This window comes from Ovis canadensis, chromosome 19 (assembly GCF_042477335.2).
Source record: "Ovis canadensis isolate MfBH-ARS-UI-01 breed Bighorn chromosome 19, ARS-UI_OviCan_v2, whole genome shotgun sequence".
In the NCBI taxonomy this organism is placed as follows: Eukaryota; Metazoa; Chordata; class Mammalia; order Artiodactyla; family Bovidae; genus Ovis; species Ovis canadensis.
In genome coordinates, this window is record NC_091263.1 from 49939010 (window position 1) to 49955562 (window position 16553).

At 40.9% G+C, this 16553-nt stretch overlaps 1 protein-coding gene across 7 annotated transcripts in view; it reads right to left on the bottom strand.

Moving 5' to 3' along the window:
* The window catches only part of SLC25A26 (solute carrier family 25 member 26), a 143901-nt gene that overhangs the window by 118076 nt on the left and 9272 nt on the right, over positions 1-16553 (bottom strand). For all 7 annotated transcript variants that reach the window (XR_011250896.1, XR_011250897.1, XR_011250898.1 and 4 more), the window contains one exon: positions 16424-16533. Coding sequence is in view for 4 of the 7 variants with exons in the window: in XM_069561849.1 (XP_069417950.1) it covers positions 16424-16533 (110 nt within the window). In the remaining 3 variants the exon portion in view is untranslated. The remainder of the gene's footprint in view (positions 1-16423; positions 16534-16553) is intronic.

Sequence of the window (16553 nt, forward strand, 5' to 3'; positions counted from 1 at the left end):
TAATCTCTAAAAGTTGTAAACTACTGTATTGTACACCTGTAACTTACATAATACTTTACATCAACTATGCTTCAATTAAAAAAATACATAAAATACACACACAAAGTTTAGGCAGAACCTGGCTGCAGCAGGTAGGAGAATACTTGGAAGATGAGACAGAATGGTAAGAGGCAAAGAGGAAGACAAAAAAAAGCAAAAGATGAGCTCTAAGAGTGCTACAACAGTTCTGTAGAAGATACCAGGACATGAATATAGTTCATAGAAGAAGGAAATTTGAGTCAGGGGTTAAATGAAAGGACCTGGTGACTGATAAGAGGTCAATATAGTAGTACTGTTACATGAGACCAGGGGTCAGAGCAGGAAAACAGGTTCAGAGTTTAGACTGCAACATGTTGAGAAGTCTGTGGCACGCGTAAGGGGCTCTATCTGGTCAAGAAATTAGTATGACTAAAACTACAGAGTAACAGGGCTAGAGATACAGACATAGAAATCATCAGCATTAAGTGGTGTAAGTGGAATCAAGAGAGTGAATTAGATTACCTAAGTGCAAGGCAAAAAGGGAAGGTCAAAAGGTCAAGAACAGAATCCCGAGGAACATCCATTCTTAAAAAGCAGACAAAAAGACTTGATCAGACATACGAGAAGGAAAAACTGCTGCAGTGAACACTGGTCTTCTGTGGCTGCCCAGTTTTCAATTCTCACATGTGAGCGGCTCCCCGACTGAAGAAAACAAAAGGTGTCAGTCACTCTTCTCCCTGGCCATGTCACCAGCTTAGGCTTCGCTTGTCAGCTCCTCCCACCCAAGGCTTTGCATCCTGAGCGACCCCGGCCAGTCCTAGCCACTAGCCACTGGCACAGCCGCAAATACAACTGAAAGCTGCTGTGAGCACAGTGCACACCAAGGATGCCGAACGCTTTAGTGTCCAAAAATACTGTAAACTAGCCCGTTAGTAATTCTTTCACCTGGTTACATGTCGAAAGGCTAATACTCTGGATGCATGTGGACTGAGAACATGTATTAAAATCATCTAGCTAGCTTTTTATTTTTCACTTTTACTAGAAAATGTAAAATTACACCATTGTCTTACAGGATCTTTCTGTTGGACAGTACTGTTCTGGGGCTACCGGGAGAGCAACATCCAAGGTCCAGGGTCCAGGGGCAGTCAGCAGGCAGCGCCGGGGACAGCATCCTAACTGCACTGACCCTAAGGTACAGGCCTGATTGTAGTCCTTGCCATGGCTTCCCTTCCCATTCATTTCCCTCGTTCTCCAGTCTTCCATCTATTCTATACTCAAACAGTATTCTGAGTCAATTATAGAATCTCTTTTGGATAAAGCAGCAAAACACCAACTAGTGGCTTGGGCAATAAATGACATTAAGTTGTCACCTAACAAGTATGTTGGTCAACATTTAGTGCAGAACCTCTACAAAAGTGAGCTAGAATCCATGCTCTTTCTTCTCTGCCAGTGCTGGCGTACTGGCCTTTTATCCACAGGCTTGCTGCCTCATGAGTAATGTGACTCAAATATCCTCCAGCATGACCCGGTCACACAACTGGATTCCAGGCAAGAAGAAAAGATCTCTTCTTTTTTTTTTCAGATGCCCCCTAGTGGGTATCCATTTGGCCATCATTGTGTGACATGGCCACCCTCTTTTAGGAAGGCTAAGAATATGTAGATCAAGAAAAGGGTTAGGGACATTGCCACCCAAAGCAAACCAAGGGAGAAAGAGAAAGTAGCAATGTCTGCCAACTTTCCAAACACCAACCTTTTTTCTCACACGATAGCTAAGATCAATTTAAACTGCAAGCAACCAAGAATGCTATTCAACAGCTGACAGTCAAGGGGACCAGGGGGTCACGAGTCTCAACCCGTGCACACATTAGGATTAGTGAAGGTCCCAAGAATGGTTTCAGTGGAGGGCTGGGCCAGGAGAGTGAATTCACACTGAATTACAGTGAATTCACAAGTGATTCAGAGAGAGAGATGGGCAAGCGTGGACAACTCCGAAGGAAAGCTGGGGGAGACACTAGGAGAGACAGTTTAGGATGGTAAAGATATCTGTACGTAGGATGAGGGAAAGTTGTAACAGCAAGGCAGAGGTTGACAATTTAGGAAAGAAATGGCATGACACGTGAAAAGCCCCGAGACTATGGAAAAGGTAGAGCCAGGGACCCAAACACATGCCTGCACCACGGCGCAGCATCCCTTTAATTGCACTGCCTTCAGCACAGGGTGCCATTCTGCATCCCAACTGGGCTGTTCATTCCAGACTTGGCTCCAGGAGGGGATGAGCAGTGGTCTGGGTGAGGGGCTTCACACCTAGTCGGTGGTCCCAGCTGTGTCAGTGAACTCTCAAGCATTCCCATCGCCTTCTGGGGTCTAGCTTTTCTTATTTGACTTGTACTAGAAATCTTCATCACACCCTTGTAGGTTCTGATTTCCATAATTCTTAACTTTTGCCCATCACACTTTCTCTTTTTTAAGCTCAAAAGATTCTCTTTATTCTCCAAATAAACTATTTCCTGACTATTCTCATCCCCCCCCAAAAAAATTTTCAATTGAAAATTTTTCACTTAACTTATACCATATAGTATTTGAAAATATACTGCTTTCTCTCATACTAAACATAAATAATCTGAGGGCAAAAACACGCATTAACTTTACTAATCAACTGGAATCAACAGGGGTGGGAGAGGGGACACAAAATGCTCTAGTTTATTTTTTTCCAAGTTGATTTTAGGTTTAATCGACCAAACTGCATCTACCATTCTTTGGCATTATGTAGAAAGTAAATAAAACTACCCAAGAAGAGGGGAAATGCCAAAAATTAATCATTTCCACAGAAAAACATTACCAATACTTCAGAATTTTCTAAATACATTTTCTTCCTTTGAACTGAATAGACTATTTTTATATGTATCAATAGTTACAAAAAGAACAGAAAAAACAGAGTGGGATTACAGGTGATTTTTCGCCTTTTCTGCCCACTTGCATTTTCTAAATTCTCCACAATGAACATGTATGATTACTTCGTAAGTTTCTTTAACATAATTTCAAAGGGCAAAAACATTTGTTTTGAACCAAAGATTTTAAGTGAGGGACAAAATAAAATCAAAAGACTACTTAAAATACGCTTTTAGAAACAATCCTACTTATTAGCCCTGACAAAAACAACATTTAGTTTCAATTTTAACACACACACACATTAAATAGCTTACGACTAACTAAAACTGGATATAAATTATGTTATTTTTGGTGAGAGTACAAACTTCTAAAGCCATATTTATAAGCCAGGATAGAAAATAAAGTGCACTGAAACTTACATGAACCTTACAGGGCAGTTCCAAGCATCTAAAACTCATTATAGAAATGGAAAACAAATAAGAAAGAGAAAAGAAAGAAAAGGGTACACTAACTCCTTGTATTTTTCAACTCAAGAGGTCAAGAGTGAAATACGACCCCAATATGTCAAGAAAATAGGAATTGTCCACTTTTGTGCCTCAGCATAAATATTTATGGAACTTCATGCTTCATAACCCTCCATGTTCGTATGTTGATTTTTATTTCTTAAAAATACAGCAGCAGAAGAGAAATTTTGTAAAGGTCCTCCGACGAAAAACAATCTAACTAACAGAAGAGGTACAAAGCACCCAGCGTGGCTTCCTGACTTCCCTGGCAGGCAATTTTGGCCTAAGAGGCCACAAAGTAACACTTTTATTTCCTTCGGCAGCTCCCCTGCCTTCCATTTGGTTTTCTATTAACTCTGATCTTTCTTAGATTTGAATCTGAGCCACACCAGAGTATTTCACTGCACAGGAACAAAAACATGTTAGTCTCATGGCTGCGTGAAAGGAAATAAAGGCAAGTCGTCTGAGGGTCTTGGGGTATATCCGTTCTTCAGAGCGTGCTCTCCGCAGACACCTGGGGTTCAGTGTGAATCCATGACACAGGGAAGGTGACATTTTCATTAAACCCCAAAATGTTGTTTATGTTAAACCTCTATCAAAAGACAAGACAGATAGGCTTTTCATAAAGAAAATACATGTCTCTTTTTTTTTTAATCAATGTTCAAATGCAATACTGACCTCAGGGGAATTTAATATATCAAAACTCTGATGAACTTCAGATTGAGAATGATTACAACATGAAAGTTGCTACCAAGACTTTTCTTTAGTTGACATAAATAAAAACTCTTCTGATATGTCTTTATTTTTGAAATGGGGAGCAGAATATCTTTTAGTATTCATGGAACACCAAGATGCCAAACTGTAAGTCCTAAGAGTAAGTGTACGAAAGGAAAGAAAATCACAGTTAACCTCAGTCTGATATTAGGTAAAATGAGTGAAGGCAGAGAAAGAGAGAGAGAATGAAGCTGCTAAAACACCCTGGTTCTTTCATTGCCCTACCCAAGCCCCGCACCTCCACACATCACTTGCCAGTCATTAACAGTCTCACCTCCAACCTCTCACTCTTGAAACCCTCTTCAAACTTGCTGGGTATCATCCACAGTAACTTTTATTTTATTTTTCACAGTAACTTTTATTAACACTATCTTTTACCCAACTATTTCAACACAGTTTACACACACAAAAAAAATACCTGAATTAAGATCTTCCTGTAGGAAACTTAATAAACAGCCTAAAAATATTAATTTCATATTAGAAGCTAATTATGTCAGTATTTAACATATAAATCAATCTCAGACAGAAGTTAATGAAGGTCAGGGAACTACTTGCCCTAGGAAGCAAGGATAAAACCCAAATCTTTTGATTATCATCTCCAGAATTTTTTCATTGAAGTATAATAGATTTACAATGTTGTATTACTTTTGGCTACAGCAAAGTGATTCAGTTTTATATACATCTCCTTTATCAGATTCTTTTCCATCATCGTTTATTGTAAGACACTGCATATTGGTCCCTGTGCTATACAATAGGTCCTTGCTGTTTATTTTATGTATAGTTGTTTGTATGCTAACCCCTAGCTCCTCAGTTATCTCTTCACCCTTTCCCCTTTGGTAACTCTAAGTCTGTTGTCTATGTCTGATTCTGTTTCTGTTTTGTAAATAACTTTTGTATTATTTTTTAAATTATACATATAAGTGATATCATCTTATCTTTCTCTGACTTGACTTATATGATATTCTCTAGTCCACCATGCTGCTGAAAATGGCATTATTTCATTTTTATGGCTAAGTAATATTCCACTGCATGTGTTGTTCAATTGCCCAGTCATGTCCAACTCTTTGGGACCCCATGGACTGCAGCACACCAGGCCCCTCCCTGTCCCTCACCATCTCCCGAAGTTTGCCAAGTTATGTTCACTGCATCAAAGATGCCACCCAGCCATCTCGTCCTCTGACGCCCTCTTCTCCTTCTGCCCTCAATCTTTCCCAGGAGTCTCCCCCAGCACCACAGTTCTTTACGGTATTATACATACATAGTATGTATAATACATATTTACATGTGTACACACACACACACACGCTCAGTTGGTAAAGAATTTACCTGCAGTACAGGACACTCACGCACGCACGCACGCACACACACACACACGCACGCTCAGTTGGTAAAGAATTTACCTGTAGTACAGGACACTCACGCACGCACGCACGCACACACACACACACGCACGCACGCACGCACGCACACACACACACACACGCACGCTCAGTTGGTAAAGAACTTACCTGCAGTACAGGAGACCCGGGTTCGATCCCTGGGAAAATCTCATGGACAGAGGAGCCTGGTGGACTGCAGTCCATGGGGTCACAAAGAGTCGGGCACGACTGAGCGACTAACACACACACACCTTTATTCATTCATCTGTTGATGGACATGGACATTTAGGTTGATTCTACATCCTGGCTACTAGAGTGATGCTATGAACACTGGGGTTTATGTATCTTTTTGAATTATAGTTTTCCCCAGATATATGCCCAAGAGTGGGATTGCTGAACCGTATGGCAAATCTATTTTCAGTTTTCTAAGGAACTGCCTCACTCTTTTCCCATAATGGGTGCACCAATTTACATTCCTACCAACAGTGTAGTAGGGTTCCCTTCTCTCCACCCGTCTCCAGCATTTACTATTTGTAGACTTTCTGATGATAGTCATTCTGACCAGTGTGAGGTAATACCTCACTGATGTTTTCATTTGCATTTCTCTAATAACTAAAAATGTCAAGCATCTTTTCATGTGCCTACTGGTCACCGGGATGTCGTCTTTGGAGAAATGTCTATTTAGGTCTTCTGCCCATTTTTTGATTGCCTTTTTTTGTTGTTGTTTGGTTATTGAGCTGTACGAACTGTTTGTGTATTTTGGAAATTAAGCTCTTGTCAGTCACACTGTTTGCAAATACTTCCTCCAAGTCCACAGGAAGCTTTTTTGTTTTGTTTATGATTTCCTTTGGTGGCTCAGATGGTAAAGAATCCGCCTGCAATGCAAGAGACCCGGGTTCGATCCCTGGGTTGGGAAGATCCCCTGGAGAAAGAAATGGCAATCTACTCCAGTATTCTTGCCTGGAGAATTCCATGGACAGAGAAGCCTGGCGGACTACAGTCCACGGGGTCACAAAGAGTTGGACAAGACTGAGCAACATACACTTTCACTTTGCTGTGCAAAACTTTTAAGTTTGATAGGTACCATTTGTTTAGTTTTGCTTTGATTTTTACTGCCTTGGAAGACATGATACATATTTAATGAAAAATCTGGATCAATTTACATGCAACTAATGAACTTAAAGGTTCCAGGTTTAATTATCAGCTAATTCTTCATGTTTAAACCAGCAATGCCATAAGTAGTTCAACAGAAACTTAAAAACTGAGCCAATCGAAGTTTAATCACAAACTAAAGCTGCTTTCGAACAGTGGTGCTGGAGAAGACTCTTGAGAGTTCCTCAGCAAGGAGATCAAAGCAGTCAATCCTAAAGGAAAACAACTGTGAATATTCGCTGGAAGGACTGACGCTAAAGCTCCAATACTTTGGCCACCTGATGCAGAGACCCAACTCACTGAGAAAGAGTCTGATGCTGGGAAAGACTGACAGAGGATAAGATGTTTGGATGGCATCATCGACTCAATGGACATGAGTTTGAGCAAGCTCCGGGAGACAGTGAAGGACAGGGAAGCCTAGTGTACTGCAGTCCATGGGGTCACAAAGAGTCAGACATGACTTAGTGACTGAACAACAACAAAAAATCTGCTTTAGACTTTGCATAGTAAACTCCAAGTGGCAAGTTAATGAGAGACAAAGAGACAACAGAAAATGAGAATCCACGGCACTCCAAAAAGTTTTTTAAAGCACAGTTTATTTACTTGTATTTTATTCCGCATTCCCAAAATTCTTTCTAGAAAACAAGTTTTCAAATTAAGAATACCTAACATTACCTTTTTCGACACCATCATTTAAATTTAAAACCCCTGCAACAGTTCATCTGCTTGTTAAGTCTGCCATCTTCTGGTTATAAATGGAATCACAGTTGTTGATAAAACACAAAAAGCAATTGATAAATCCTACCATACCCTCCTTGCGCTTAAGTCCCTCAGTCATATCTGACTGTTTTGTGACCCCCATGGACTGCCCAGCCAGGCTCCTCTGTGCCTATGCCTATGACTAGTACCTCCAAGGCATGACTTGGAATTCTCCAGGCAAGTATACTGGAGTGGGCTGCCATGCCCTCCTCCAGATCTTCCCAATGCAGGGACTGAACCCAGGGCTCCTGCACTGCAGACAGATTCTTTACTGCCTGAGCCACATGAAAGCCCAATATCTCCCTTAGGGTTTAAATTATATCCACTGATACTGAGGTGTAAGTTTACTATGCCTTTCTCCCTTATAAGCCTCTTTACACATATACAAAGAGCCAATGAGCATAAAAAGATTTTAAGTATATGTCTTCTCTTCCCTGACAAAACTAACAAACTTGATAATCCAGACTCTACACAAAAAGTTAAGAGTCCTCTCAACAAAAATAATTATATCTTTTAGGCCCTGTGTCTAGAAGTTGCTTATAGAATCTCACAGAACTCAGAAGTAAACCTCAAATGATTCAAGTTCTTCGTGAAGTTGCTCAGTCGTGTCCAACTCTTTGTGACCCCATGGACTATAGCCCACCAGGCTCCTCCATCCATGCAAGTTTCTAGGCAAGAGTACTGGAGTGGGTTGCCATTTCCTTCTCCAGGGCATCTTCCCAAACCAGGGATCAAACCCAGGTCTCCTGCATTGCGGGCAGATGCTTTACCGTCTGAGCCACCAGGGACATTACCCAAGTAAAACAGCATCCATCTCCAGTTCTGCACCAGTTCTGCCACTTTTAAAAGATATAAAAAGTAGAAATTGAAGGTCTAATAGGTGTTTAACTAGTCACTTAGCAATGGTGTTTTATTTTCCACAGCAGCTGGGAAACCTTGAGTGTATCACTTATGTCTTTGAATTTCGATTTCTTTGTTTTCTGGAACTGACAGCCTTCACAAATCTGTAAAAGTCTAAGAATGTGCTCCAAACAGCAATTTGCATGACATGGGACCAGAACCAACTTTTAATAAACATTTTACATTATCAGACACTATGCTGAGCACTTCAGAAGTGTTGCTATCACTGAAGCTCTGACTGGGGTAGCATTAACCCAGTTTTTCTAGATAAGGAAAACAGCAGCTCAGTAAGGCCGTGTAAATGGCCTGCGTGCATGTGTGCTCGGCAGCTTCAGTCACTCTTTGAGAACCCATGGACTGCAGCCCACCAGGCTCCTCTGTCCATGGGATTCTCCAGTCAAGAATACTGGAGTGGGTTGCCATGCCCTCCTCCAGAAGATCTTCCCAACCCAGGAATCGAACCCGTGTCTCCTGCACTGCAGGCGGATTCTTTACTGCTGAGCCACCAGGGAAGCCCTGTAAATGACCTGCAGACACAGAGCAAATACACAGATAGGACACAATTCCAACCCTGATCTATGTAACTTGACAGCTCATGATCCATACTCTGCCTCCTTACAGAGGCCCTCAAAATATTCTCTACCTACTTAGTAAATGTACCCAACTTCTTTACATATCCCTCAAGGACAGGGGTCAAAATTTCTTATTCTATGCTTCTTAGCCCCAGTCACAGTACTAGATAAGTAATAGGGACTCAAATATCTTCAAGCATCTGTAAATTCTGTAGTTTAAGTCAGATTCTTCAACTTCATTATCCTATATGAAAATCATACCCATCATTTCTATAAAGCTGAGCTTAATTTGTGCAGCATAAACTGACACTGCTCTTAAATAAAAAACCAACACAGAACTCCCCCATGACCCTATACAAACTTCATAAGATAATCAGTAAAACACACTGGTCAAGGTCATGAATCAACACCACTTGAATGAATGCTGCCTATCACATTAGGGAGAAAAAAGTCCATGCAACAGAAAGTCTGAAATCTGCTGGAGAAAGAAGCCATAAAGCAAGCGGTGGAATGGAATGTAAGCAGCTCCTTGACAAGAGCCACCAGGAACAATCTCTCAGCACATCCACGCTGATTCTTTAAATGAATAACTACCAGCAGGATCATCGCCACATGGGGGTTATGCCAGGCCCTGCCCTCTCTCTCTCCTCTTCTTCTTCCTCCCCTTTCCACGCTCAGCTCGGGCTCAGAGGGCTGGCTGAAGAGCTGGGGTGTGCTTCTGAGCAGAGCTCAAGAGACTCTGAGATGAGCTCAAGCACGCACACAACACAGCCACAACAAGCTAACAAAGGCCCCCACGAGGAAAGGCACTGAAGGAATGCTGCAGGAAAGGCTTTCCAAAGACAAACCCCTACTTGGGTTCTCATGAACTCACTTTCTCCCTTTGCATTCCACTCCCTGCCTCAACAGGGACTCTGATCAGCTCTCTCTCCTTGAGATTTGTAGAAGTCTCCTCGCCTCCATTCACACACCATGCCCACTTCCACACTGCTGCCGGAGGTTGCTCTTAAACCACCAACCCTGAGGTGCTCAAACCTTCAAAGGGTAACAACTAATAACTCGGCATAGCAGCAGGGCCCTCCAGGATGATGTAGTCACATCTGTGAGCCATATGGAACTTGAAAGCATCATCTAACAAGGGGTTTGCCCGAGTTCGAGAGCCTTCCCTATAACAACCCACCTCACCATCATCCTCTAAAATCAGCTCAAGGATGAGCTGTTTTGAGGCCTTTCCTGACTCAACACCCATCCATCCACTCAAATTCATTTCCCCTAAAATACCTGGACCCCTTTACTGTACGTCCACACTTCCATGTCCATCTGCATGTCTTCACTGCAAGCGCTAAAAGAAGTATTTTACCCTTACTGCCAAAAACACATTAAGGCCTTCTTTGATGCTGAAGCTGAAACTCCAGTACTTTGGCCACCTCATGCGAAGAGTTGACTCATTGGAAAAGACTCTGATGCTGGGAGGGAGTGGGGGCAGGAGGAGAAGGGGACGACAGAGGATGAGATGGCTGGATGGCATCACTGGCTGGATGGCATCACTGGCTCGATGGACGTGAGTCTGAGTGAACTCCGGGAGTTGGTGATGGACAGGGAGGCCTGGCGTGCTGCAATTCATGGGGTCACAAAGAGTCGGACACGACTGAGTGACAGAACTAAACTGAAGGTCTAAATCCACACTGCAAGGTTGGGATAACAAAAGTGGTGGAGGAAACTAAGAGAAGCTGAACAAAATCAGCTGAGATAAAAGGAAACGAAGAAGTCCAAATGAGGAAAGGATATCAAAAGGAAAAGCAATAGGAAGGTAGTTCTTTCTTATAAATCTGGAGACAATTCTTTCTATAATTCTTATCGTTTCGCGTTCTTAAGAAGGAATTACGGGACTTCCCTCGTGGCTCAGTGGTAAAGCATCTGCCTGCTAATGCAGGACACAGGGGTTCAAGCCCTAGTGCAAGAAGATCCCATATGCTGTGGAGCAACTAAGCCCGTGTGCCACAACTAATGAACCTGGGCTCTAGAGCCCATGCCTGCAATAAGAAGACAGCGCACTGAAAAGCCCACACGCTGCAAGGAAGAGCAGCCCCCCACGCTTCACACCTAGGGAAAAGCCCACCAGCACCAAAGAGCCAGCACAGCCAAATAAGTAAATGCTCGTGCGTGCTAAGTAGCTTCAGTCACGTCCAGCTCTTTGCAACCCTATGGACTATAGCCCGCCAAGCCCCTCCTCACGGGATTCTCCAAGCAAGAATCCTGGAGTGGGTTACCATGCCCTCCTCCAAGGGATCTTCCCCACTGGGGGATTTAACCTGCGTCTCTCATGTCCCTTGCATTGGCAGGTAGGTTCTTCACTTGATCTTAACCAGAAGGCCAAGAAGCGATTGGCAGGTAGGTTCTTTACCACTAGTGCCACTTGGGAAGCCCCATATATAAATAATTTTTTTAAAAGGAGGAGGAGGAGGAATTATGAAGTCTGCCTTATGTACTTATGTTTCTAAAGTAGAAAAAGAGGTTTCCCAGCCCACTGGAAAATGAACAGATAGAACAGGGCAAAAAGCCCCCTTGGCAGAGACATGTGCTCAGATACATCAATAAACAAAGTGCCTGAGAGAGTGTGGCTGGGTATCTAACAGTACGGCTGCAGCTTCTAATTGTCTAACAAACTTCCCAGCACCGTCTGTATACTCCTGCCTTCAAGCATCTTAACACACACAAGCATTTTCACCTGCAGCATTCCTGCGAGCTTCCTCCTGACTTGACAGCAATCCTGCACTTCAGTGATGCCCATCTTATTTTCCACTCAGCTTATCGTCCATAATTTGATTACACAACTGCACAGGAGTCTAACAACTGCTAACACAATTTCAAATGAGAGTGCATCTCTATTAATTTATGGAAATTCAAAACCTTTCGTGATCATTTCAAAAGATGAAACATATTTCAAAATCTGTCAACCTTTCTCCTATTTTTTTTGCTCAGTGGTTCTTAGAAAAGGTCGGTAAACAGCATGAAAAGCACTTTAAAACATGCTATGAACAACATAATCAAAAATAGCTTAAATCCCCACTGAGGGAAAATATAAAATACTAAGTAACACATACACTGTGCTGTGTAGCCGGTAACACTCCTGACAACAATGCATCTAATCCTCTAAGCAGCCAATTTAGCGGTGAAGCTGAATAAAAATGATGTGCTTAACCCATATCTGACATTCAACAAACCCCTGGAATGAGTACTGTAAGTAGTAGCTCCACTGACCTTGTCAGTTGCTACAGTAGCAAATTACAGCCTACACTACTTTCACTTTCTAGGTTCTTCAAGGCAGGACTGGCCTTGAAAATGCTGCATGCAATGCTCACTCTGACTTGAAAATCTTCAGGTGTGAATACACTGCCACCCTCAAAAACTAGCCAGTTTAATAAACTACGATTTTTCAGTAGGCCGAAAAATATGGAATTCTGAGAAAGACAAAAGGAATCACGCTCTTGATCAGTGTGCTCCATCTGTCGAGTATTCTTAGACACACAACTGCCAAGCAACTCAGAAAAATATTTATGACTGGGGTATATATCAAAATTTTTTATAATCCTTCATCAGTAGTGCTTAAATACCACTGAACTCCAGAACCATGTAGGAATCGTGCTGAAAATGCAGGAGTGTCACCTCCCAAAAACTTCATTTGTAAACTGATGCCCAGGCAACTGATTCTAAAGTCGGTGCTCCCTGGGCCATATTACTATGTGGAGAGGCACTGTTAGAGGTACTTCAGAAAACAGTATCACCGGGAATTCCCTGGCAGTCCAATAGTTAGGACTCTACGCTTTCACTGCAGAGGACCCAGGATCAATCCGTGGTCAGGGAACTAAGGTCCCACATGCCACCCACTGTGGCCAGGAAAAAAAAAAGGAAAAAGAAAACATGGTATCACTGAGTTCCTAGCTTTCTCAATCCCAAGTCAGAATGGGACTGAAAAGAAAAATCTACCAGCATCCACACACATCACCCATGAGCACATTAAATCACAGGGGCTGCTTTTAACAGCAAAGAAATTTTAATGTTCTTTCATTTCTGGAAACAATATTGACTAAGGCCATAAGTACAATAAGACCCAGGAAAAGTCAAATTCTAAAGTTAAAAAAAAAAATCATTACCACTGCAATGTCATAGCATCTGTTACACTAAAGTAAACCCACCCCAAGCCTTCTGGTCTAATCACAGATTCTATTTACTTCTTACAGGGCTTTTTCTGTGTCTGATGAAAACCGAGCCATAACATAATTGAGACAGGGATTTAGAGATTTGGTACAGCAAACCTCCTAATAAAAATGGCACAAATGGGACTCTCCTTGCTGTTGTTACATATTAAATCTTATTTGATCGATTTTACTGTATTCCAAATTACAAACATAAGGTAGAAGGTTGTAATTATAGTTTTATTGATTTGTCATTAACTTTTAATCAACCTGCTACTACAGGGAATGGTTATTACAGCAGTACTCGCTTGTTTCTAAGTTTCATACACTTATCATCACTACAACAAAGTAACTGGACACATTTAATGCCAACAAATATCCAGTATTGTTTGTAAGGCGTCTGTTTGCAACCGTAACTATCTTATATCAGCACAAACACCTTACAGAACAAGGACTGCACTAAACTGTATCTGATTTTCTCTAGGTCTCTTTATACCTTTCTGACCACTGACAGCTATACGTGCTTTTTTATATCCTATTCCTCTTTATTTTAACTATTTGTTTCTCCTAAATTCATCTGTTTCTTTCTCCTGCAGCGACCACACTTGGCTGAATCAGAAACCAAAAGTCGACGCTCTATGAAACAGAAGCAAATGACTAAAATAGAAAGGCAGCAGGCTCATGTACTGGGAACGCTGACAGCCTTTAGGAAGTTTGTCAAGAAAGCTGAAAGATCACAGGAGCACAGGAAAAACATTTCACAAACTCCATAAATGGAATAAACCTTTTTTTAGCATACTAAACTGTAACTGAATTTCAAATCAAAGTCAACATCAAGCCATGTTTCACCAATGAAATCCTCAGTCTATATACCTGCTACTGATCAGTTCTCATCTTAAGGTTCTCCTGGCACCACAGGCATCTGACACAAGGCTTTACTACCTTAAGGACCATGCAAACACTATGAGACACAATACAGATAAAACTAACCTAGAATTATTTATTTCCAGTCTGACAGATACTTATTTTCTAACTCTGAAGCCTACTTAATTCATCTCTTTTGCCCAACAGTTCACAGACAGAATATTACATTTAAAAGGTTCCAGTTTAAAAAAAAAAAAAAACACCATTTACAGGTACTAACATATTAGAATACGATATTTTCTACAGGTCAAATATTGTATCATTAATATGACTGACCTAACAGCTCTCCTTTGCCCGATTTGATTTTAACGCTTTATATAACTTTGGTAAGACTAAGAGAAATTTTATAAACTCAAAGTCTATCCTCCAACATGGCAAATCAAGTTTCAAGCACAATGGTCCCATGTGAAATGAAAAAAAAAGCAGCCAAGTTCTTTTTAATGCCTACTCTCAGAACATACTACAAAATATAAGCCAAGTGTTAAATTTACAAGAATATATTTAAACTAAATCAAAGTAACAGGCAATTCTAAAACAGCGTCAACAGCAGTCAGAAGGACAGAATTTTTACAAGCTGAGAGACAATCAAACTCTCAGTTTGTTGTTCTTTAGTATATATACGTGAAAATAATTGCATGCAATGGGTTCTAATGTCAGAATATGATCACAAAAACATAAAAGATTTTTTAAATTAAATATAAATTGCTTTTAAATGGCAGACTAAACTAATTTTCAGGCAGAATTCAAGTCCTGGAGTCTTTACTCCGGGTAAGAGCGAGGGGAACGAAAATCCTCAGAAACTGTACACAAAGTGTGCATAAGTGCAGCTTACTGGAGAGACAACCACAGGTTTCATTAGCTTCCTAAAGGTGTCTATAACTCATAAAGGAACTACTACTTTATGCTCTTTGCTACTCCAAAAATTAACATATTGTTAGTCCTATCACACTTACAAGTTCAGTAAATTATTAACACAATTTTAAATCCAGAGTTGGCTTAGGTTCTACAAAATTATTTGTAAACCAATGTCAAAAGGAAGTTTTATATAAAACACTTCTGTGAATTTAATGTCTTTTGAGCTAACTTCTTTCAACCTTCTCTTTAAGGAGAGATGTTTATTAAAGGTTCCAAGTACACTTTAAAAAAATAATCTTTAGCAATTAGATGCAGAACTCCATATACATCCATTAGACCATTCCTGTCACTGCGTTCAAATCTTCTATGGTCTTAACAAGTTATGCCTGCCTGGTCCTAGAACTTTTATAAAGTAGATGTGACTATCACCAATGAAGGTAATAATTGTACTGATTTTTCATTATAATTCTGGCAATTTTTTGCTTTATATTTTGAGACTACGCTATTTAGTCCAAGTTCAGGTTTATTACATTTCCCAAGAGAACTGTTCCTTGTATCAGCATGCAACAGTTTCTTTTTTATTTGCTTTAAGTCTCTTTTTTGGGAGGGGGGCTAATATTAACATTACTATCCACTCTCAAGTAGCCTTTCTGAATCAGTGAGGGCTGACCAGAGGAGCAGAATCACTAAGAAAGGTAAGAATAAGGAGTTATCACGGGGATATGAACAGTAATTGTGAGAGCTAATTAGGCAGTTCATATAGAACTGTTGCCTCTGCATGGAGAGTTGGGACAGAAATTTAGAAGACAGGCAATCAGGAAGGAAAGATGGGCGTGAAATGGAGACAAGCAACGACAAACTGAATTTCACATTCTCCACCACCAATCTCGATGCTGTGGGTGTCCTATAGTACCAAGCAGCCTCCTTCACCAGAGCCCACACATCTGACTCAAAACTTAGAGAAGCTGAAGATCCAGTGGGAGGTGGAGCTGCTGGAGGCCTGGCTCGCTTCCTGAAGCCAAAGGATCATTGATGAGGTGTATGGACTGCAACTGCGTCTGACCCCACACCAACCTTCTGAGCATGAACACAAACGCTGTGTCACTTTCGCCTTCAAAATGTTGCGCAGATTTCTCTTGTAGCCAGGCTAACCTGGAAGCCTCCTGGAAAGGGAGTTCTAGGAAACAGTTTTTGCTCAATTATGCTGACAACAAAAAGCCACAATTAACATGGATATTTTCTATTTCTTTAATTTTATTCTTTCTATATAATTATGTTTGAGGTACGTCTCTTGTAAATAACATGTATCTGGATTCTTCTTTCGTACTATCTAGACTACCTTTCAGCTATCATGTTTAATCCATTTACATTTATTGGGATTTAAGACTTTCTTAATCTAAAAAAGAACTATCTTTTGAAAATGAAATGAAGTAATATATATACTGAAGATAATTCATGCTTTGCATTTCTGAAGTATGTTATACACATAACTTATTACTTACCACTTCTCCAGCCGAGGCAGCCAACATATGTGTCACAGGCATCAAATATGAAGAAGCATCAGTGTTCAAAATCCATTTCACATATTCATAGGTGACAAAAAAGGCAGCAGCTGAAATTTAAAACAAACCA